Raw genomic sequence first — 23,812 nt, forward strand, 5'->3', positions numbered from 1 at the left:
CAAAGAGCTCAGGCTAATACTGAACGTGCCGAAATCAACTCTAACCACTACCCAGAGAATAGAGCCCATCAGAGCTCTCTTAGATTCAGGTCAAGCCAAAGCATTCCTTCCGGAGTCCTGTTTTCTGACTATAGACACCATCATAGAGGTCCTAATACGATACCCCATGACTATGGCTCAAGGTTGCCGAAAATGGCTCGGTCACATGGCTTCTTGTACGTATACAATACAGCATGTGAGATTTTGACTCCAGCCTTTGCAGGCCATCCTGAGACCACCTAGACAAGTTTGTTACACTTCCTTCTCCGGTTATCGAGTCTCTCCTGTGGTGCTCAACCCACAAGTGGTGTGCGCGGGAGTGTCCTTCTCCAGGCCCCAACCCTTGATGTCTCTAGTCACGGATGAGTCGGCAATGGGAAGGGGGTGCACTTAGGAGGACTCAGGGCCTCTGGTTCCAGGCAGAACTTTCGCTGCACATCAATGTCAGGGAGCTAAGAGTGGTCTGCCTTGCTTGCCAAATGTTCCAGGCCCATCTGGAAGACAGAAGTGTATCTGTGTTGACTGACAACATAGCAGCGATGTTCTATATAAACACACAGGATGGTGCTCGCTCCTCTCACCTGTGCTGGGAAGCCCTCAAGCTGTGGCACTTCTGCATCACCCATTCGCTACATTTAGAGGCATAGTACCTTCCAGGCTCTCAGAATGAACTGGCCGATCATCACAGCAGGTCATTTCACAATCACAAGTGGTCCCTCTGCCCAGATGTTGTGATCAACATCTTCCAGCAGTGGGGGTTTTCCCAAATAGATTTGTTTGCAACAAAATACAACAGGAAGCATCACCAGCTTTCCTACTTCCTGAATAACAGAACTGTATATGTACTTCCTTACATTATATATGTACGTTTATATTAACATTTACATTCTATAAGCAAGTTAACATTAACTTCCTGGACATCCCAAGGGTTGGTCTCAAATTCACAAATTTGATTGGTCCCTGATTTCATTTCTCCATTGAGAGTTTTGGGAGCTAAAAGTTATGCTATTTCTGCAACAGAAAATACTTATTCCTTTCATTCCTCACTACCTTAAGTGTTGTCACCTCCCATGGTTTTATTGCAAGTCTCATGTTATTTTTTATGTTTCTTAGCATCCCAGCTGCTGAAATGAAAATGTCAGCTTTTATTTTTTGAAGAAAAAGTTCCTGGCCCTCATGGTTGTGGAGACACCTTGAAAAATCTGAATGCAAAGGCCTCAATAAAATAGAAGGCAAATACAAAGAACCACAAATTCAATCTCATGAATTTTGGGGCTCTGACTCATGATTTTATAATACTTTGGGCTGCTACTTTCATAAATGCATATTAAAAAAAACTTGCAATGTCTTAATTTCTTCCCCATACACACACACCCACACCAAATCTCTATATATATTTGGGCAGATCAGTAACAACAGAATAAAGGAATGTCCTGTTGGGAAATATACACATACACCTGGTATGAATGACGTGTGCTTGAAATGAATGTGTGCATTGCAAGTTAGCAACCAAAGCGAGGACTTAAGGTTAAGGACTATTAAAACTCCTTGTGCAAAAACAATCTTATGTTCCGAGAAAAATATGAAAAATCATCAGAAAAGGAAACACCACTAAGTGGACTGATGTAAAATTGTATATGACTTGGAGGAAATGGCACGCCTTGGATCATGGTGGCCCGCCCAAGATTGTCTCTTTAAAATTGTGCGGGTAAAAGGCCTAGTAAACAATGGAATGAGCTATAAGTGGATGCCTATGATTTCTGCAAATCAGAGTAGTCTATTGATCCAGAGTCCCGTGTGGTTATAGATGTGTTTTTGCCAGCTCCCGGCATTCTATGATCTTATCCTGAAGGAAGAAACCTCGACTAGCCAAGGTTTCTAACCATTAGAGGAGTGAAGTTCTGAAACAGCCTTCCAAGGGGAGTAGTGGTGACAAAAGCCATATCTGGCTTCAAGACTAAACTTGATAAGTTTATGGAGAGGATGGTATGATGGGATAGCTTAATTTTGGCAATTAACTGATCTTTGACTATTAGCAGTAAATATGCCCAAAGGTCTGTGGTGAGATGTTAGATGGGGTCGGATCTGAGTTACTTCAGAGAATTCTTTCCTTTTTGTCTGGCTGGTGAGTCTTGCCCACATGCTCAGGATTTAGCTGATCGCCATATTTAGGGTCAGAAAGGAATTTTCCTCCAGGGCAGATTGGCAGAAACCCTGGGGGCGTTTCACCTTCCTCTGCAGTGTGGTGCACAGGTCACTTGCTGGAAGGGTCTCTGCACCTTGAAGTCTTTAAACCATGATTTGAAGACTTCAATGGCTCAGACACAGGTTTGATACAAGAGTGGGTGGGTGAGATTCTGTGGCCTCAGTGGCGTAGCCAGGTTCTAACATCAGGGCGAGCGAACACATAAAAAAAGGTGCCACTTGACCTATCAAATTACACCTCTACCTCGATATAACGCGACCTGATATAACACGAATTCGGATATAACAGGGCAAAGCAGTGCTCCGTGGGACGGTGCACGCACCTGGGGGACAGCCTCTCTCATCTCTCCTGAGGGGGTTGCTCTGCAAGCTGTGGCCCCTGGAAGCAGGCAGCACAGAGGAGCGGGGGGTGGGGGGGTAGGCACAGTCCCCTGCAGAAGACAGATAATTTGACAGAGGTGGGCAGGGTCTGTTGGGGGTTTGCAAAGGGGAGAGAGGGTGGGGGGGCTGCACTAGGAGACTCTCCAATGCAGCACCTAGCCACGCTGGCTCTGTGCATCATGACGCCACTCGGGAAAAGGAGGCAGCAAGAGAGAGAGGCCGAGAAGGAGTGCCCTTCCCCTCCCAGCTGGATCTGTGAGTCCCTGATCTCACAGAGTCTCACTGCTGCAGGCACCCAGCCCCCAAGTACTGGGCTGCAGTGCAAGCTAGAGGGGCTGATACAGAGAAGTCAGGACCAGTCAGAGCACTTCTCATGTCATTATGAAAACTCACTCCTGGAAAGCTGGGTGAGGTAATATGGGTGGGGAGTAATATATCAAGGTGGATGAGGTAATATATTTTATTGGACCAGCTTCTGTCGGTGAGAGAGACAAGCTTTTGAGCTTTCATAGAACTCTTCTTCAGGAAGAAGGAAGAACTCCATGAAAGCTCCAAAGCTTGTCTCTCTCTCACCAACAGAAGTTGCTCCAATAAAAGATATTACCTCACCCACCTTGTGGCTCTAATTTCCTGGGAACAACAGGGCTACACCAACCCAGCCTACAAAAATGCAAGATTCACATGAACAGCACAGAGTGACATCATCACACCCAGGGCCGGCTTTAATATGAAAGTGCAAATCAGTTAATTAATATATGATGCAATGTATGTAATATATAATTTTGTTATTATTTATATAGTCATGGAAAGTAAATAATGCATGGAAGAAATGAAAGGGTTTTGGGGTTTTTTTAAGTTTTTTTTGTTTTAGTCATCCCTGCCGGGGCCCCATCAAAACTGTTCGAATTGGGCCCCGCTCTTCCTAAAGCCGGCCCTGATCACACCAGGACACTATTTTCATGATTCATCTTAGCATAATGTCATCACCACACCAAGGAAGCAGCACTATCAGCACAAAGAAATAAATAAAGCCACATGTGCATGCCAAAAATTCACAGTACAAGCACACTGGGATCCACACGGCAGGATAGTAGTGTCAGTTTAGCTCTCAGTCTTTGAGTCCATCCCCATTAAACTAAGTCCAAAGTCTCAGCTAAACACAAGGGCACCTGTAAATACTGCCTAAACACAAGGGCACCTGTACTAACAGCAGGATCTACACTGGCACAATAGGAGGAGTTGCAAGTCAGGGCACTAATTCCCAATCCCAGTGCAAGGCAATATGAGAACCAGGCACCAGGTCTTTAGAACTAGAATTTGTACTCACAGGAGAGTGGGATGAAATTAGAGAAGTTACAGAAGGCAACTCCCAAGAAACAAGGTATTGACCAAATGGCTGGGTGGATGTTAAACAACCATCACCAGCCATTGTGTGCAGCAAGTGAATGACTATTAGTAACTTAATGACCACCATCTCCAGAGAATTACTCGACCCTGGGACTCAACAATGCTTCCCCCTCCTCCCAACATGATCACAAGCCCTTCCCTTAGGAGACAATTCAGGTTTCCCCTGATAGGAGAAGGAAAAATCAGGCTACCTCTCCCTGCTGCCCAACATGGTGCCTGGACTTGTGTTTGCCAGAGCACATGGACTAAACTGAAACACATACTACAACAGCAGATAGTTCGTTCCAGCCTTCCCTTGGGAGACAATTCCATCCACACCCCCAAGGCAGAGATTGTACTGCTATGAAGATTTCCCCTGATAGTCTCAGTTTTCCTCTCCTACCCCCACACCCCATCCCTTCCCCACTGCCTCTTCCCTTCCACCTCTGACCCCCTAAGAGGCAGTCACCCAGATGCCAGGGAGGGGGAACCAAACACACAACATGGCCATTGCCTGAGAGGCAGGCATCTCTGCCTGGGCAGGGAGAGCAAGCAGCAACACCACATCCCACAGGAGACCAGGAGATGTGCCTCCCCCCGCCCACCAATGCCTGTCCTGGTCCAGCTGCCCAGGTGCAGGGGATGTTTTTGGAGATGCCTCTGGCTAAGCCTCCTGCCCCCCACTATGCAGATGGCCATCCCACCAGCAGCCAGGTGTTGGCTCTCAGCCACCTGGAGGGTTTCCAGTCCCCCCTCAAGCCACCCTCACCACAAGAAAGACTCCCTTTGAAATACACTTACCAGCTGTTGCTACTGGCTGCCTTTAGTTGGGTGAGAAGTTAGGAGCTGCTGCTGCAGAGCCAGAGAAAACACACCTGCCAGAGTGCCACAAGAAGCAGGTAGAGTCCCTCAGCTGCTCAGCCCCTTGCTCCAGGAGCAGTTTCCCCTCACTGATTAGCTGGTTTTTGGTCACCAGCCAAACAGCGAGCACTCACACTCCTCTACCTAGCTACCCTACTGCCCCCACCCCTGCCAAACAGCTGATGGCTCGTGGGCCCCCATGGGCCCCATAAACAGTTGGGTGGGAGGGTGGGTGGTGGGTGGGTGGGTGCCCCTTCCCACTATAGGGGCATGCCCTGACCAACCCCTTCTTCCCCAAGGCCCCAGCCTCTCCTCCTCCCAAGGAGTCCAGCTTACTGGAGCTCAGTTCTTTCCCCCTCCCCTGCCCTCCACTCACTGATTAGCTGTCTGTCTCCCTCCTGCTAGGAGACAGCTAATCGGTGAGGCAGGGAGGGGGCAGGGTTTATGCAGCACACTAGGGGAAGCCAGAAAAGCCTGCCTGCAAGAGCCCAGCTTGCTGAAGCTCAGTTCTTCCCCTCCCCTCCCCTCCCTGCTGTGGGATCAGCGGTCTCCTTCCGGCTGGGAGACACAGCTGATCAGTAGGCAGGGCTGCCTCCAGGCCACAGCGCGCCAAGTGCGTGCTTGGGGCGGCACGCCGCAGGGGGCGCTCTGCCAGTTGCTGGGAGGGCGGCAGGCGGCTCCGGTGGAGCTGCCGCCGGCGTGGCTGAGGATGGTCTGCTGGTCCGGCAGCTCCAGTGGACCTCCCGCAGACACGCCTGCGGCAGCTCCACCAGAGCCACGGAACCAGCTGACCATCCGCAGAAATGCCTGCGGGAGGTCCAAGGGAGCTGCGGGACCGGCAAGCAGCAGAGCGCCCCCTGTGGTGTGCCGCAGTGCTTGAGGCGGCGAAATTGCTAGAGCCGGCCCTGTCAGTAGGGGGAGGGTATGTAGCACACTGCGGGAAGCAGGGCAGGCCAAGCTTCAGAGTGGAGCATGGCCCCCCCCGGCACCATTGTAACCCCACCTAAGGCACGGCTTTTTTGAAAACGTACTGAGGGGAAGCAGCTGCTTCCCCTGCACCCCACTAGCTACCCTGTCGTGTGGCCTGAGTTGTGCAGGAGGTCAGACTAGATGATCATAATGGTCTCTTCTGACCTTAAAGTCTATGATTCTATGTAACACAACATGGTGCATTATCGAAACAAGGAATACGAAGTGTGGAACTCCAATTAAAACAAGTCCAAGCCTTAAAAGTGTGTCTAAATGTAAATCTATTTGGTGTGTCTAAAATTAACAATAAAACCATACTAGCAGTACAATGTATACAATATCAGAGGGGTAGCCTTGTTAGTCTGGAACTGTAAAAGCAGCAAAGAGTCTTGTGGCACCTTATAAAGTAACAGACATATTGGAGCATGAGTTTTTGTGGGTGAATACTTCTGTTAGTTTATAAGGTGCCACAGGACTGTTCAATGTGTACAATGTATACAAATGCAAACTTATAAAATACAATACATTAAAAAATGGTTAATATGTTAAGTCATGAGCAATGGCCTTCTAATGGTTCAAAAATCCTCATACATATATATACACACACATAATTGTTGATTTTATACAAATTTTAATTAAAATTAAGCTACTCAGAGGAAAGTAAAAAGGAAAAACAAACACACAGACACACACACACACACAGCAACAACACCTGTTGCAGAAATGATTAATAAAAAGTTATGGCAAATAAAATTAAGCAAAACACAATTAAAAAATATAAATTAATAAAATAAACGAAGCATTGTGAAAACGAAGTAAATGACCACAACTAACTTGGTCCCTAAAGAAATGTCATTTAAACCATTCAAGCGCACTATGGCACAAAAGTGTTTAATTTAGGCAATAGGTGTATCTGTATGGTAACCACTAAAAAAACATGTATTTTAAAAAAGTGTAACAAAAAAAGGCCCAATTAAGTCATGTAAATGTAATGTAACAAAGGTCATTATTAATAAAATTCTTTACCAAGGTCCTCTATTTAAAAAAAAATTGTTTAAAAAACAAAAAAATGTAAACTGGCCCTTCGATTTAAAAATATATTGGACACAACAACAAAAAAATTCAGGCAATATGCAAAAAATGTATTTAAGTTTGCTCAGCTAAAAAACAAACATACATTTGGATTCACAATGGTCAAATATTAAAATGAGGGGGAGGGGAAGCATTGGAATTTTTTTTTTAAATGGTCTCCTAGCGTCATAGCTCTTCTACATTTAATGCTATATCCTATTGTAATATTACTTGCATTACTAATTTTGTTAACCTTTATTATGCTATGCTCATACTGCCAAAGTAAAAAAAACAAAAAGTTTTAAAGCAAGTAAAATCTAAAATTAAATTGCTTGCAACATTATAAAATAATACAATAATTAACATCATTAATCATGTATCAAGAGGGCGGAATGCATATTATATTAATGTACATTGTGATTCATATATCCATGTAATATGTTATAGGTCATTGAGGCCTGGTAGGAGCGACACATGCTTGACATCAAATGCGTGCATTGCAAGTTAGCAACCGAAGCAAGGACTTAATGTCAAGGACTATTAGAACTCTTTGTGCAAACACAATCTTGTGTTTCGAGAAAAATACGAAAAATCATCAAAAAAGGAAACATCAAATGAACTAATGTAAAATTGCATAAAAATTAAAGACAATGGCATGCCTTAAATCATGGCGGCCCACCCAAAATTGTCTCTTTAAAATTGTGCAGGTAAAAGGCCTAGAAAACAGAGGCAAAGAACCAATGATGCGACAAAATGAACTATAAATAAATGCCTATAATTTCTGCAAATCAATGTCATTTATTAATCCAGAGTCCCGTGTGACTATATATGTGGTTTTGCCGGTTCCCTATATCTTATGATGTTATCCAAGCAAAGAAACTTGGACTGGCCATCGGGACCATTCTCACCTTGAACTCTGGTATAGTATGTTTGGGATGTAAATGTAAAGTAAGGAAGATTTGTTTTATAATCAATAAAAAGCATTTAAAGTATGGTGTACCAATACTGTGTTCGATATCTGCTTTCTCCCCATCCCATAGGAAAACCTCTATTTCAGTCTAGCAGTCCAACTGATTAGCTTAACCTTCAGCCCCATTAAATGGTGCTCTTCCACAGGCTTTATGAATCAATTATGAAACCCTAACAAAGCTAGCCAAGGAAGAATCTTTGAAAGCCTTAACAGCTTAAATACAGTCTGCCTTGATATTAGCCTTGTAAAGCTATTAAACTCCTGCCTGAATTGCATTAGCATCATGCAAGTCTGCTGCTAATCTTGTAACCACTGTACATTTTGCCTTCTGTTTATAAGGTTTTTTTGTTTTGTTTTGTTTTTTAAGACTAATGAAAACGCTGCAGTCTCATTTGACTTTCAGGCATGCAAAAATGTTAGGAGAAAGAAAATGCTAGGTGCTCCGTCAATGAAATGAAGAAACAGGAGAGGAAGAAAGTAGTTTTACCCATTTCCTCGACAACATGCTCATTCACTTGGTTTAAAATGCACAACTCCATTACATTATATTCCTTTTTATAACAGGAAGGTAAAGTTAGATTTAAAATGTACTGTTGCTACTAGCTGTGGGTTGTGCGCAAAACAGCCTAGGCCACAGCCTTCTGCTAACAGGGCCCAATCTAAAGCCCACAGGAGTTAATGAAAAGCTTCCAAATGACTTCAGTGGATTTTGGATTAGACCATTGTTTATACTGACCTAATGTCCCTTTGTCCAGAAGGAGACTAAAGCACTACACCATTTACAGGTCAGATTGCCAACTGCACCTTCCTATGCTGGCCACACCCGAAACAGAGACAGAGGGCAAGAGAGTGTGTTCCCATTGCTTCCCTCCCAAGATGTTCCACCAGGGAAGGGGCAGCTTTAAATCCACAAGACCTCCATATGGGCTGCTGGGGTGGAAGCGGCAGCGGGGTTGTTGATATCAACTCCTCATGTCCAAAACTATGCTCCCTCCCCAGCCGGTGCCACCCTTTCGGAGGGGCTCTCCTGAGTCCTTGCAAGATGCTTTGCAGAGGAACCGTACTAACCTTCTTGAAGGACAGGTCCTGCTGCTTGGCACTCTGCACTCAGGTCCAGGTCAGCTTTCTCCAGCCAAAACTTCATGCTGTATTTGGTCATATTTTATATAAACAATAGCCATCCCATTAGCAGCTGGTGAAACACCATCACCGCTGTAGTGCAGCGTGGCCACGTGCTGACCACCACCCAATAGTTCCGGGTAGGAAATGGAGAATTCTCATATCCAGCAAACTATAGGGACGCTTTTACATAGGTGATTTTGATTTTATTCCACCATTCCTGGCTCAATTTTGCAGCCTTTTGAGATTCAGCAAGCTCAAATGAAATTCAGAGAAGCATCTGAGTTTCCAGTTGCTTATCTGAACTTCCTTTCAGTCATTACTTTATATTTCATGTCTTTGAGTACAAACTGCTCATTCCTGTGTGCAGTAACCAGGAGGGTTGTTTTATTCACATTTTCACCTATCCTAGAAATGGTTCCATATTGAATCTGGCTCTGCATCTCACACAAACACACCATGACGTTTGGGATCAGATTAAAACCTCAGAACTGGAGCCCATCTCTTTAACAGGCCAAACCCAAACACGGTCTCTAAATGCCCCTGAGCTTCAGGAGAAGTTCAGATCTGGATCTAAACCCAGATTTGTACTTGGATGCTCTCTCACTTACTGTTTTCCCCAATCTGAACAAATGAACCCAGCTCTTATCAGGTCACTTTCCTATGAATTTCTCACCTGTTTGCTCTACGATTGTTGCAGTCAGTTTATGGGGAATCCTGGATGGAAGTTTCAACCCTGCTCGTATCTGGTAGTATCTAGAGAGAGGATTTTAAAAAGAAATGATGTTATACAGATGACTACTCCATTCAATATGAGAAAAGTAGTAAGAACAGACAATGGATATTTACGCTAGTTCAGAGAGCAAACATGCAGCTATGATATTAAGGAGAGCAGGTGGATTGGACTGTTAAATATTATGGCCCTGATTCTCCACTCATTCACATAAGCTTTATACAAGTTTAATTCCATTGACTTCAAGGGAATTACTCCTGATTTACACGAATGTGAGAGGAGGAGTAAACCCAATATGCGTTTAATATGAAGAGCCGTGACAAGAAAAGCTTGCTTCGAGAAAAGAGTAGTCCATGATGCAATGCAACACGATCAAACAGGATGCACTGGAAAGTTAACACAAGTGAAAACACAAAAGAAATGTTTGTACATTATCCAACCCCTCTCCCCCTCAGTTAACATGCTTTTATTCATATTATGATTATTATTAACAAGGCAATTCTATACGTACTTACATTAATCAGGTCTAGGCCCACTTGCATTGTAGTTATTTGCTATCAGTAGGCCAAATCTTATGCTACACACAGAGGCTCTGATTTTCGTTTTTCTCAGTGGATGCTCTCCCACCTTCCATGTATGTGCTCCTGCCCCCAACTGGTGGCTTGTGAATGCTGAGCAACCCTTGGGTTTTTTTTTCAGTAGGTGCTTGAGCCCCGGAGCACCAACGGAGTCAGCACTTATTGTTACATGTATCAGGACAGTACCTGGCCACAGAATGTGAGAGAACAGCAATGGAAATTTTGCTTGAGTGAGAGTTAAGTGCACTGCAGGACTCTGAAGAAAATTTGTATATATCTGCATAAAGCTTTCATATATAAATATAGAGGTATATTCCCCAACAGAAATCTTCATTAGCCAAGAGTAATAGGCACCATAGTCCAATTAACAGCATCCTGCCATGTAATTCAGGATATCTGGGTTCTGTTCACAATCTGCTGTGTACCTTGATGGAGTCAATTCACTTGTGAGTGTGTCTGTGTTTCTTCTACTCTTTGCCTGTTCTATTTACATTATGAATTCTTTGGGGCAGGTATTGTAGGACTGATCCCAACTTTTATGATAGGGGTCCATAAAATCATGAATGGTGTGGGAAAAGTGAATAGGGATGTGTCACTTATTCCTTTACATATGACAAGAATTAGGCATCACCCGATGAAATTAACAGACAACAGGTTTGGAACAAACAAAGAAATACTTCTTCACACAATGCACAGTCAACCTGTGGGACTCGTTGCCATGGGATCTTGTGAAGGCCAAAAGTATAACTGGGTTCAATAAAGAATTAGAAAGCGGGTAGGACCATCAATGGCTATCAGTCAAGATGGTCAGGGGTCCAACCCCCATGATCCAGGTGTCCTTAAATCTCCAACTACCAGTAGCTGGGACTGGACCACAGGGGACAGATCACTTGATAATTGCCCTGGTCTGTTCAATCTCTGTGAAGCATCTAGCACTGGCTACTCTTGGTAGACAGGATACAGGGCTAGTTGGACTACTGGTCTGATCCAGAATGGCCATTCTTATGTCTATTATAATGTGTATGTTCAATGCCAAGCACAGTGGGGCCCTGGCTTCAGTTATTGCCTCTAGTTGTAAATGATGATTTTAGATTTAAAACGTTTGTCACTGGAATCCAATCAGATAATATTTAAATGCTTTACAAAACTACTACACTTGTGTGTGTGTGTGGAAGGGTGGGAAGGTGTTTTTATTTTTGGATGAGTATCTGGAAATAAACATTTCAGGAAGCCAGCAAACCTCAACTTGACATAACTGCCATTGCACACACGAGCCCCACTCCAATTACAACTACCCACTCAACCTACACCCTGTCCCTTTGTTCCATTCTGTGGTGGAGATAGGTTGGTGGAAGTAGTTTAATGCATTTATATACTGTTTATTAAACCCTTAGCAAAGATTTTAAGACCAGATCAGACCCACACATGTTAAAACCTGCAGGAGGGGGCTTTGTGGGGAGAACATTCTCCACGGAATCCCCTCACGGAGATCCCCATGCAAAGAGTGAGGTTTGATCAAACCCTCCTTACAGAAAAGGGTTCAGGCCCAGCCACCCAAACCTGGAAAATCCCTGAAGATCGGCGTGGACCCCATAGCACATCCAAACTGTCGCTGCCCCTTGGCACCAGATACAGGCAAGACTTGCAGGCGAGAAGCCCGTACATCATTTATGGGTCACGGGCTGCCTAAAACCCCCACACTCACACCCTACACCCCACACCCATTGCACTGATGCACGGTTGGGAACTGAGTGCAAGTGCAAAGTGCCTGATTTTCCTCCTCCTCACACTGGTTTTACACAACTGTAGGATCACTGACTTCAGTCGAGGTTCTCCTGATTTACCCCGGGACATGTGAGGGGAGAGTCGAGCTGAAGGTGTTTAATCATAGTGAAAATATAAAGTAATCCATTTTGTTAATATGATAACAGCCTGCTTGCACTATCAGCAAAATCAAAAGTACCTTTCTAAATTAAATTAAAATACTAATATCACTACTAGCCATTGCTGATGGTTGCCACAAATAAGTAATAAGACTCTTTAATATGCAGACATTAACTGATAACATGTTTTATCACAAATCTCGGTCACACTGGACTAATTCCCAGTGTGACAGGGACTCGTGTCCATAATCCTGACTGCATGTGCATCTTTCACAGGGAAAAATAAAATCCTATCATTTCTGGCTGCCTGTTTTATTCCTTTATGTCTAAAGATTGACTGTTCAGGAAATACTGGACGGGACGAGCAACTATTTAACTAGAAAGCAGAAAATGTTCAGACTGCACAGAGTGTTACCCTAGGATAGCATTTGAGCTCTCCTTAAACTCAGCCATTGCTTCAACAGCTCTGCACACTGCATCATTCCTTACACGCGTCATTCTCCATGTCTAAACTGCGTCATGCTCCCTTTTCTTCAGCTTTCCCCTGAGGCATCCTGCTCTTTTTGCTTTTACCCTTGCTGGTTTTCAAAGGAATATGTTGATCTAAAGCACCATGGTTGTACTAGTTTAAAGTTTGCATTGCTCTGTGAGACAGCAGCCATTTCTCTTTTTTAAAAGATTCTAGATGAAGGACCTAACACTGCCTTGCATAGTATGAAGAGCATCCAGGCTCTGCACTGTTAAGGTTGAAACTACCACTCCATTATAAAAGCCCAATTCTCCACAGCCTTGCTCCCTGTGTCATTTTTTATTCCTGTCCCAAGCGAGAACGGAGCAGGTGTACAATAGTACTGAATTAGAATGGCATGTGACTTTTGCTTTGCATGGTTTCACATGACAATATAAGGTGCAAAACAGTCATTTCTGCAACATACCAAGGCACAGACAAGACTAGTGGGGGTGGGGAGAGGGACTGTGTCACCCCTGTCCTGCAACCTTTGGTGCCTTACAATGCCTTGCTGGAGAAGCTCCCATCTGGTTGCTCTTACCCCCCTAGCTTTCACCAGCCTTGGTTGTACTGCCAGGTGACCCCCAACATGCCTCCAGTCCCAGATTTTCTCCCAGACATGTATGTCCATGCACTCTGCTAGGCAGTACAAATATATTAAGTCCATTATTCCTTTAAGGGAATAATATTCCAGTTTATTACCTTAGAGTTACCTAGATACTTTATCTTAAATACACTGGATTAGATAAAACAAGGAAACAAATTTATTAACTACAAAGAGATAGATTTTAAGTGAGTAATGAGGCATACAAGTCAGAAATGGTTACAAGAAAAAACAAACACTTATTAGCATCTACTTAAGAAATTTTGTTGCAAAGCAAATTTTCTCACAACATGCTCCAGCAGATTGCTGAGCAAATTTTCACATCAGAACCTCTCCCCCAGAGTCCAATAGCTGTTTCCTTTTGTCTTTTGAGGTGTGGAGAATGAGATGGGTAGGGAGAGAGACAGGGGTCCCTCTGGGTTTGGTTCTTCCTTTTTATAGTTTTAATACCTCTCTTGGAAAACATTTCCCGCTGAGACCCAGGAGGCAAAGTCTATGTAGAAGGATGTTCCCTGCTGTTTTTTTCCCCACCTATTTGAACCTTTTTTTGTTTTCCCTTCCTCCTTGATGACTCTGTTTACTGCTTAAATGCAAATTAAAGCAAGCACCCATTCCTTTGTATAGGACAGACCTGTTTGCCAATTTTGGTTTGGCAGGGCTGTGTGGCTTGGAACATGTGTTAATAACACCATATAGAGATATTTTATAACTGCACATACCATGTTGCCATACATATTTTATCACAATAATACTGACTAGCAAATTGTGAGTTGTCAAATGATACCCTACAAGGCATACCTTGCACAAAAATTATTATAATAGTGTGTAGGGTGTGAATACAGGAGTGTATTCCATCACCGTTTCTTATCCCCCTAATGCTGACATAAATGAACCAATTCAGCTGATACTTCACAGTCGTAATGGAAATTACAAACTCTTCAGGGCACGACCTGCCCTTTATACAGTGTGTTTGTACAGTGTCTAGCACAACAGGCCCTTAGTCCTGACTGGGGTTTCTATATGGACTATGGCAATATCAATACATAATAATCCATATTATCTGAGGATAGAATGTTTCCAGAACATTTGGGACCAACTGGACAATGTATTCAGGAGCAAGGCAGAGTCAAAAAGGCATGGAGGGGGGGTTATTTTTTTTAAAGTAATCCACACTTTCAGATCATTATTGTTTCATCTGTTGGTTTTTAGGAGGACCAGTGTCTTTGGCTTGTTCTGGAGAATTTAGCGAGTAATTGTGTGGGGTTTGTATTTGTTTAATTGGGTTCTTCAGTACTTCATTTTTATGCACATTAGGACGTGTAATCCCAAGCTTACCAAACTGTGCACAAGTGCCACAGAGCTCTCAGGAACCCTGCAGGGCATCTCTTGAAGTGCCGCTGCTTCTACCGCCCCTTTAGCAACCTGTGGCTGAGACACATCCCAGAAAGCAAGAGAAGCAATTCTAAAAGGTTATTGGCCAAAGATGACTGAAGGGTTGGAGCGGCAGTAGGGAGATCGCCATGCATGAAAGGAGGTGCTGGTCCAAAAGTTACAGAAATTTTCAGTACATCTTTCAGGAAAGTTCAGGACTGCTGCTATAAGACGAACATGAAGGCTGATGAGGTTTGCAAGACCTTACTATGAACATTTCTGCACAGCTACATTCAGTACTGAGCAATGCACTTACAAACTGTCTGCGTTCTTCTATGAGCATCAGCAGCAGCATTCTCTTACTAAAAAGAACAGTACTGAATGTGTTAAGCATGTAGGTATTCAGAGCAGCTAATACATATTTTAGCCAACTAAGTATTTATTTAATAGCAAGTGCATTTTTCTATATTTGTCACTACCAGGATTAAAGGGACTGACATTTAAATAGGGCAAAAATAACAGGATGGAGCTGGCTTTTTTTTTTTCCCCCTCAACACAGAAGATTTTATCATCCAGCAGGATGCTATGTGAAACACAGTTGTGATCACACTGTCATCACCCTGATAGTACGCTACTATAGAGCTCTGACAGCAAGCCTTCCATTTTTGTCAATGACGGATTACTCAAGTGTACTCATCTGTATTCTCTGAATGGCAGAAGAATAGTAAGCTGCAAGAGAATGCCTCAGACAAATAAAATGAATAATGAGGGCTTATAAATAATCAGAATTTTAAATGAGAAGCGACAGGGCCATAGGTCAGCCTAAAAGGAGTTTGGTACAGGGATCTGTGTAACTCCATCACTGGAGGTGATTTGCTGTGCCTGAATGTTAGTTGATCGGATACGACAAGAACAGAATGTAACAGGCCTTGCAGTTGGTATGGATTTGTGTGTTACATTACATCTATAAGCCTGATGAAAAACCCAAAGTCAGTGGGATTTATTACATTAAAATGAATGGAACGTGCTGATCTGGTAATGCTGGAGATTGAAGTCCCCTATTCCTCCACAGTGAAATTCAGTCCTTTGTGGAGGCCAGCTCAGGGGCTATGAACTAATTAAGTTCCATTTAAGCCCTTAAAGTAAAACATAACTAATATTTAAGTGGGGCACAGGCCTCACTCTAGCCCTCCGCAAATGGCTAAATTTTACCTCTACAAACAAGTAGAGCTTAGGCAATGTCAGCACAGGCGTCCTCCTGTTCCTGCCACACAACAGGGCTAACTTGTGCCCTGGAGAGACTAGCACTTGGTGTGATTATACTTCAGTTTCCATGCCCCAGTTTGGGTATAATTACATATGAGCAAAATAATGGCACCTGCAATATCATTGATTAGGTTCCTAGTTTGAAGATCCAGCCATGTGATTAGCCAACCTAGTAGCCATTTCATGGACCCGCCATTAAACAAATTGTTTATTTTGTTTATTTCAGATTTCGACACTCTCCCCCACCCCCCAAAAAAGGTTTCTTCTCCTTACCAAGAAATCGGCCTCCCCTTTTTATTCCTTCCTACCATTTTCATTGAAAAAAGGGAAGAAAAGTAAAAGAAGGAGAGAAATAGGAATTTAGGAGGGACTTATCTGGACTGGCATCAGGCTCATTTAGTGCCTCATTTTCCCTTCTCAGCAGTCATCCACAGTGCAGGTGCTTCATTGTTATGAGCAGTAAGGCAGATTAGCCCTCCAGCTACATCAGTGGTTTTCAACCTGTGGTCCGCGGACACCTGGTGGCGCACAGGCTAAGTCTAAGATTTCCAAAGGGGTCCGCACCTCCATTCAAAATCTTTTAGGGGTCCGCATATGAAAAGAGGTTGAAAACCACTCAGCTACACCATGAGTTCACATCTTTCAAAGTCAAAGACACAAAGGATACAAAACCAATCTTCCATCCTAGACTCTTACCCAGCTCATCTCTCCAAGGGTCCTTCCAACTGCATAACAGTTTGCAGCCTTTCTGCTGGACTTAGCTTCACATGGTCCCATCAGTACCTCCTTCCCCTTGTACAAAGTAGCAACACAGGGGGAAAACTAGGCCCACCCTCTACTATAGGCCTGGGGTCCTAAACAATTAGGCTATCTGCACAATAACCCAAACTGCCCAGTCTCTCTTTCCCAGTGACTCTTCCTATATGTTCTCAGCCTACATCTGCTCACTGGTCCTTGCTTATCTGTGTAAGGGCCCACCAGTCTTGAACCTGGGCCCACAGGCTCCGAGGCAGCACTCACTGGGCAGTCATCCCAGAACTGCTGGAAGCAAGGGGCTAGCAAAACTCTGACTCCTCCCAGAGGCACTGCATACAAGGATCCTGACTGCAGTCAATGGTTGGCCCCACTGATTGGCCCAACCATACTATTGTAGTCTATAGGATAGTTTAGGTTAAGAAATAACTGGAAGTTAAGTCTGGGGCCTACATTAGGCCAAGTGAAAAGGAGCATGGGAAACAAAAGTTGCTAGTGAGAGAAATGTCAATGATAAGAGTTAAATAAGATAGAGTGTTGTGGGAAAGTAAGAGTTAGCAAGAACATGACCCAGGGTTATTTTACCATTATGGTTTGGTTGTAACTGGCTTGAGCAAGGTTTTTAATGAGTGTTTAAGACTTATGAATGTTTTATTAAAATGTTATCTACGATGATAGTATGAAGGACATTGGTACAGATGTAAATTTCAATAATGTATAACATAGAGGGCCAATAAGATGGCAGAAATATCATTACGGTAAAGGGCAGTATAATGCCAATTAGTATTAAAATGGTGTATAAAAGGAGTAGTTTTGCTAAATTGCAGAGAGAGCTTCAACTAACTTCCGAAGGGTACTGCTAGGTTGCAGGATCATAAAGCTATACTTCACACTGTTAGTGGTCTGACCACCAACTGATACACTCGAAGATGGAATGGTGTAAGTATAACTGGAGTGTTGTGAAAGTGGGAATTGCATGCCTGTTTGCTTAACTCATCATTTTCCTGGTAAATGAAGTTTGATTTTATGCTTCCAAATGTTGCCTAGTGGTTACAAAAGGCTACACTGTTTAAGTCATGAGGTGGCACAGGAAGCTGTCTGAACAACTGACAGACTTCTTGCTGCACTAGACTTGACTCTAATGTGGTCTCTGGTTCCTGATTTCAGCTCTGACTCCTAGCCTGGTTCCTGCTGTGACTTCTGGTTCTGACCACTAGGCCTGACCACCAGGTCAGACTGTCGATGTCCTGGTCCTGACGCTCCCAAGTCTGCTCTCCTAGAATCTCTTTCCTGACTGAACTCAGGCTGCCCTTATATCTCCCAGGAGACTCTTGGTCATTTGCTCCTGTCATCACATGACCCTGAACTCCTTCACTTCAAGAGATGGGCTAAACCTGGCAGAGGTGAGCCTGAGCCCCAATGCCTCTTAAAGAGCCAGCTCACCCTGTGATGGGGGGAAAGGCAATGTAATAAATCCAAGAACTGAATATTTCAGGTTTTCAAAATAAAAATTAAACAAAATATATTTAATTTGAAACAAAATGTCAATCTGTTTTGTTTTGAAGGTTTATACAAGAAAGCTTGTTGCTGACACAGAACAGTTTCCATGAAACATCTTGATTTTGACACACCATCATTTTCCGGCTAAAGAAGTTTCAGTCAAAACACTTCAGCTGGCTCTAAAAGTATAACCATCACCTAGGACAGAGAAATTCAGAGCAGAGCAAAGTTATTTCCAGTAGAAGTACAGAAGCATTAATGCCTTCATAGAAGACACTGGTGAGGAAAACTGTGTACAGGGGCTGGTCTACGCTATGGGGGTAAATCGATCTCAGATACGCAACTTCAGCTACGTTATTCACGTATCTAAGATCAAATTACTCACCGTCCTCACGGCGTGGGATCGATGTCCACGGCTCCCCACGTCGACTCCGCAACTCCGTTCGGGTTGGTGGAGTTCCTGAATCGATATAAGCGCGTTCGGGGATCAATTGCTATCCGCCGATACGGCGGGTAGTGAAGACGTAGCCTAAGTCTGATTGTCTGAGCTCAAAAAAGATGAATCCAAAGTGGAACAGGTGCAGAGAAGACTATTAGGCTGACCAGCGAGGGCCATTTGTTTAGCCTAGCAAAACAAAGGCCAAGAAGGGATATGATTGCTCCCAATAAACACATCAGGGGGATGTACCAGGGAGGGAGACGAGCTATTAAAGCTAAAAGACAACACTGACAAGAACAAATGGGGATAAACTGGCTGTTAATACATTTAGACTGGAAATGAAAAGAAGATTTCTAACCGTAACAGGAGTGGGCTTCTGGAACAGCCTCTCAGTAGGAGTAATGGGGGCGAACAATCTAACCAGCATTCCAATGGAAATTGATAAACTTGTGAATGGGATCATCTGACAGAGCTGCCTGTGAGAGATGACCCAGGCAGTCCCTCCAAGTCCTGTGTTCCTAACTGGTTCACTTCTGTAGCCCAGCTCACCTGTATTATATTCATTGCTTTGTTATCCTGCTTTATTATATTTAGTAGTAATGCAAGGAACCTACAGGCTTTTATCCTTAAGATTTGGCTTTAGTAGATAGTGTGAGGCTTCAGGCCTATAACTTTTGGCGTAGATCAACTTAATTAACTCACCCACTATAGGGAACTGACAGTGGTGTGCCAGAGGGGGGATTTTGTTCGGAATACTGACATCAGCCAGCACAGAATACAGCTGACACCAGCATTCGGAAAGTTCCAGATGGAACCTCCAACCACAAAGCTGCCATGACAGCAAATTGACATGTCTGCTAATAGGGTAACATCATACATATACGAACCTATAGAAAACGGACACCTTAAGGGGAGGAAATACAAATAAGGACCTCCATTAAAAAGGCATTGGCCATGGCAGCGTCAGCATAACTTACTATGAAAGTAACATCCCAGGGGCAGCAGAGAGGTTGGAGAGATGTAGACCTTGGGAGGGGCCAGAATGAGGACGATGACGGTGATGGTGATGAGAAAGATAATGGTTAAGTATGAAAGATAAGAGTGTAAGTATGGACGTCCAAATGTACTTTCTGTATCATCTCTATTTGCCTTGTTGAGTTTAAGTGTGTGTATAACTTTGCTAAATTATTAATATATATATTTGTATATATGGAGAGAGAGTTCCTATAGTGTGAGTGTTGCACCTGTGCACATCGGAGTTTCCAAATTATATAGTAATTTTACAATAATTTTATTGAGCCTGATCTTGGGAAAAGAACCTGTTAATCCTCAAGTTACAATTAATTATACCCAACTTTGGGTCAGGCTACACTTCTGACCACTAGTAAGTTAGGAAGACATTTTCATTTGAGGTACACCTTGGATAGACCTCCTTGTTATCCAGGTGAAGGAGAAAAAGTAAATAACCTCCAGATACAGGAACTGAAAAATCCTAGTGACTGTACTTAACATTCTCAAGCCATGCTCCAATATTTATGTCACAATCTAAGCACAATCTCCCATTCCTTCCCAGGGTTTCTCCTCCTGTTTTCTGGGCAGTCGGAAAACTTCAGACAGACTCTGCAGCTGATCAGAAGGATGATTCCAGCTTCCATGCACTGAAGTTGGAATACTATTCACCTATGGCCTTGTAGACAGAGTAATGGACTGGGACTTAGGAAGTCAGGAATCTAGTCCTGGCTTTGCTACTAGCCTGCTGGGTGACCTTGGGCAAGTCACATCATCTCTCTATGCCCAGTTTCCCTATCTGTAAAATGAGGATAATGATCTTGCCGTCCTTTGTAAGGCACTTTGAGAGCTACTGGTGAAAAGTATGGCATAAGACAGGCATTATTATTTGATATCTTAAGAGTCTCTGCATTTCTGAGGGGCATTTTCCTGATCATAATGCTATACATCCTTGGTTCACGCTGAGTAATTTTAAATACAGGGTGACACCCATACGGTGAACTGCCTGTTGTCACGTGATACCAAAAAGAATTAATGCATTTTAGTAAAGGCTACACTGACCAGGTTTCATCGTCGACAAGGTATCACAACAGGCTACTACTTCATTCGTCACTCCTGCATCAGAAATTCTGTCTCTGCATGGAAAATCAGGCATCACCCCAATCAAGAGTCCCTGTGTTCAGAATGAGAGATGCAAGTGGCACCTTTGGAACATCCCATGTGAGTAATGCAGCCACCGGGAACTTGCCTTTCCACAGGCTTTGTACATCTTCATTAGTCATCAATTCCCTTTTCAACTATGGTATAAAATAATTAGATTTTTAAACTTCATGTTCCGAAGTTTGACGCACTGATGGTTTTCTGAGGGCCTGCACTGCCTCAGGTGGGATCTTTTATCCCTTGTTTTTTAAACTGCTCTAACCTTTATGGCGAGGACTGTAGTGTGTAAACCACAGCTCACGGTATGGCACAGCACCTCTTCAGGGACCCCTACAGGCCCTGCCATGCTCTGGCACAATGCTCTAGGAGCACTGAGAATAGAGCAGGCTGTGCAATACTCTTAGTAGGGTTGTCCCCCGTCTGGGTTTTACCCAGATAGGCTGATTTTTGGTTTGCCAGGTGCCCTGTTTTTGGGGGCCTACAACCCTAAATTGCACCCAAACCAAAAGCCCTGTTACTACGGGGCAAGGGAAACGTACTGGACCATTAACGCACCCGAGCCTCTGCTCAGCTGGGGTTGCCTCCTAACTGCAGCCAGGCTCCTTGAGACGCTCCAGTGAGCGACCAGGGGTGTGTGTGTGTGGAGGGGGCAGAATAGGAGCGAGCAATTGGGGTCAGGTCTTCCAGGAAGAAGCAGAGAGGAGGCGGAGCCTTGGAGGGAAGAGGAAGGGCAAGGGACGGGGTCATCAGGTTCCAGTTACCAGAAATTAGAAAGGTGGCAACCCTAACTCTAAGAGTTCAGCAGGAAATCCATCCTGTCCCAGCCCAGCTACACTAGCCAGTGTCTAGGGGCCCACAAAAACTCTGCACTGACTCACCCTTTTGATAGGTCAGAGCAACTGTCAGCTAACCCAAGGGCTGTAATGGCCTCTAGAACATAACAGCCATACTGGGTCAGACCATCAAGCTCAGTATCCTGTCTCTGACAGTGCCCAATGGCAGCTACCCCAGAGGGAACAAACAGGTTATCATCAAGTGATCCCTGCCCTGTCACCCAATCCCAGCTTCTGGCAAACAGAGGCTAGGGACACCATCTCTGCTCATCCTGGATAATAGCAATCACTAAAGAATGCAAGGGCGTGGATTCACGCACCTTCTGCCCCACTGCACATCCATGCAGGGCTAATCTTTTGACTAATCCTAAGCACCAATAAATCCACAATCAGGAATATTATTTATATTAGAGTAGAACCTTCAGGCACAAGTGATCAGGGCCACATTGTGCCAGGCATAGTACAGACACACAAAAGAAAAGTTCTCTGGGGCAGGGACTATCATTTAAACAAAGAGTTGGAGAGGTAACAGAGGAGTGACATGACTTGCCCCAGGTTAGGCAGAGCTGGTACTAGAACACAGATTTCCCTTAGTGCTCATCCGGTGTCCTGTCTGCCAGCCAACACTGCTTCCCAATGACTAGTTCTGCATTTTCAGGAAGCCAAACTAATAGTGTGTTTTGTTTCTAACTCCTATGACTCTATAAACACCAAATGTTAAAACTAGGCTGGCCAAAACCCAAGAATTTTGTTTTGAAAAAAAAAAAAAAAAGAGTTTTTGGAATTTGTTTTTCTTCCATATCAGGAAGAACCTGAGACCCTCTGAGATTTTTCATGAAAAAAACAGAGAGTGAGTGTCCAGAAGAGCCAATAGACCAGTGGCTGGGCACTCATCTGGGATGTGGCAAACCCCACTTCAATCTCTACTCTATCTGATTCAGACCAGAATCTAGAACAGTGGTTGGCAACGTGCGGCCCGTAGTCTACACATGGCCCATCAGGGTAATCTGCTGGCAGGTCACCAGACAGTTTATTTACATTTGCATGGCCGCCTGCAGCTCCCGGTGGCTGTGGTTCGCCGTTCCCAGCCAAAACTAGTTAAACTGTTCTAAGTAGCTGGTGTCTATTATTTAAGGCTTACTGGCTTCTCCTTTGCCTTTTCTGTTTCATTCTACCTTAGACAGTGAGAATAAGTAATCTTACATTGATTTTTTTAAATTGAAGCAAGTTACCAGGTTTGATGAACCAATGGTGGCTAGATAGTATCTTGGAAAATCCAATGTTCTTTCAATACTATCGGTGCAACATCACTAATGAAACATCAACACATGCCTGCATAGTACCATTAGATCCTGCTCCTTTTGTAGCAAGACAAACACTAAGGTGATGAACGCTCTAAAAATACCATAGATCAGATTGTGTCATGAATTGCATGGTGACAGCCTATAGCTTTGGACCTCCTGACAAGCAGCAAGTTTCAAAATGAAGTTCTGAGTTAGACTGTACATTTTAACAAAGGATCAGAAAAATACATACTACAAACAAACCGACTGTACACTAACACTGTAATTCAATCCAGAGTTTCCGTAGCTCTTTATACAATTGATGGAGCTGCCTGCAAACAACTCATGTCAGCAGAACCTTCTCAATTGAATTATTGTCTTGTGCTGAGCCAAGGCCATGCATTATTCTATGAGAAAACAAAGCTTGAACTTGCAGGCAAAGGAAAGGCAGAAGAAATACTGCATGAAAAGAGCACTCAGAGGGGCTTCAAATGACTCCATAGAACCCCATTCCCCCCTTGTGTGTCATCAGAAAGAAGAATCTTCAGGATCAAAGAACAGATTTCTATCACTTGAGTTAAAGGGCAAACTTCATCAGCTGGCAACAGATGTAAGCTATTATACGCCAGGTGGCCCAGCACCTAGAGGGGAATCATGACGCACACCACAAGTGTATGGCATTCAGATAGCCTCCAACAACATTTTTCACAGTGGTATACATACTTAAAGCCAGAAGGGACCCTTGTGATTAACTAGGCCGATCTCCTGCATAACACTGACCTTTGAATTTCACCCAGTAATTTCTGCATCTAGCTCAACAATTTGTGGCTGAGCCACAGCATATCTTTTAGAAAGACATTGTCATAAGTAGATAGGTAAGGTAAGGGTTAA

At 43.7% G+C, this 23,812-nt stretch overlaps 1 protein-coding gene across 1 annotated transcript in view; it reads right to left on the reverse strand.

The window, feature by feature from the left end:
* FAM135B (family with sequence similarity 135 member B) overlaps positions 1-23,812 on the reverse strand; it is a 380,275-nt gene that overhangs the window by 233,049 nt on the left and 123,414 nt on the right. Inside the window, exon 3 of the mRNA XM_075062034.1 lies at positions 9,678-9,757. Coding sequence (XP_074918135.1) covers positions 9,678-9,757 — 80 coding nt within the window. The remainder of the gene's footprint in view (positions 1-9,677; positions 9,758-23,812) is intronic.

This window comes from Chelonoidis abingdonii, chromosome 2 (genome assembly GCF_003597395.2).
Source record: "Chelonoidis abingdonii isolate Lonesome George chromosome 2, CheloAbing_2.0, whole genome shotgun sequence".
NCBI classification, from domain to species: domain Eukaryota; kingdom Metazoa; phylum Chordata; order Testudines; family Testudinidae; genus Chelonoidis; species Chelonoidis abingdonii.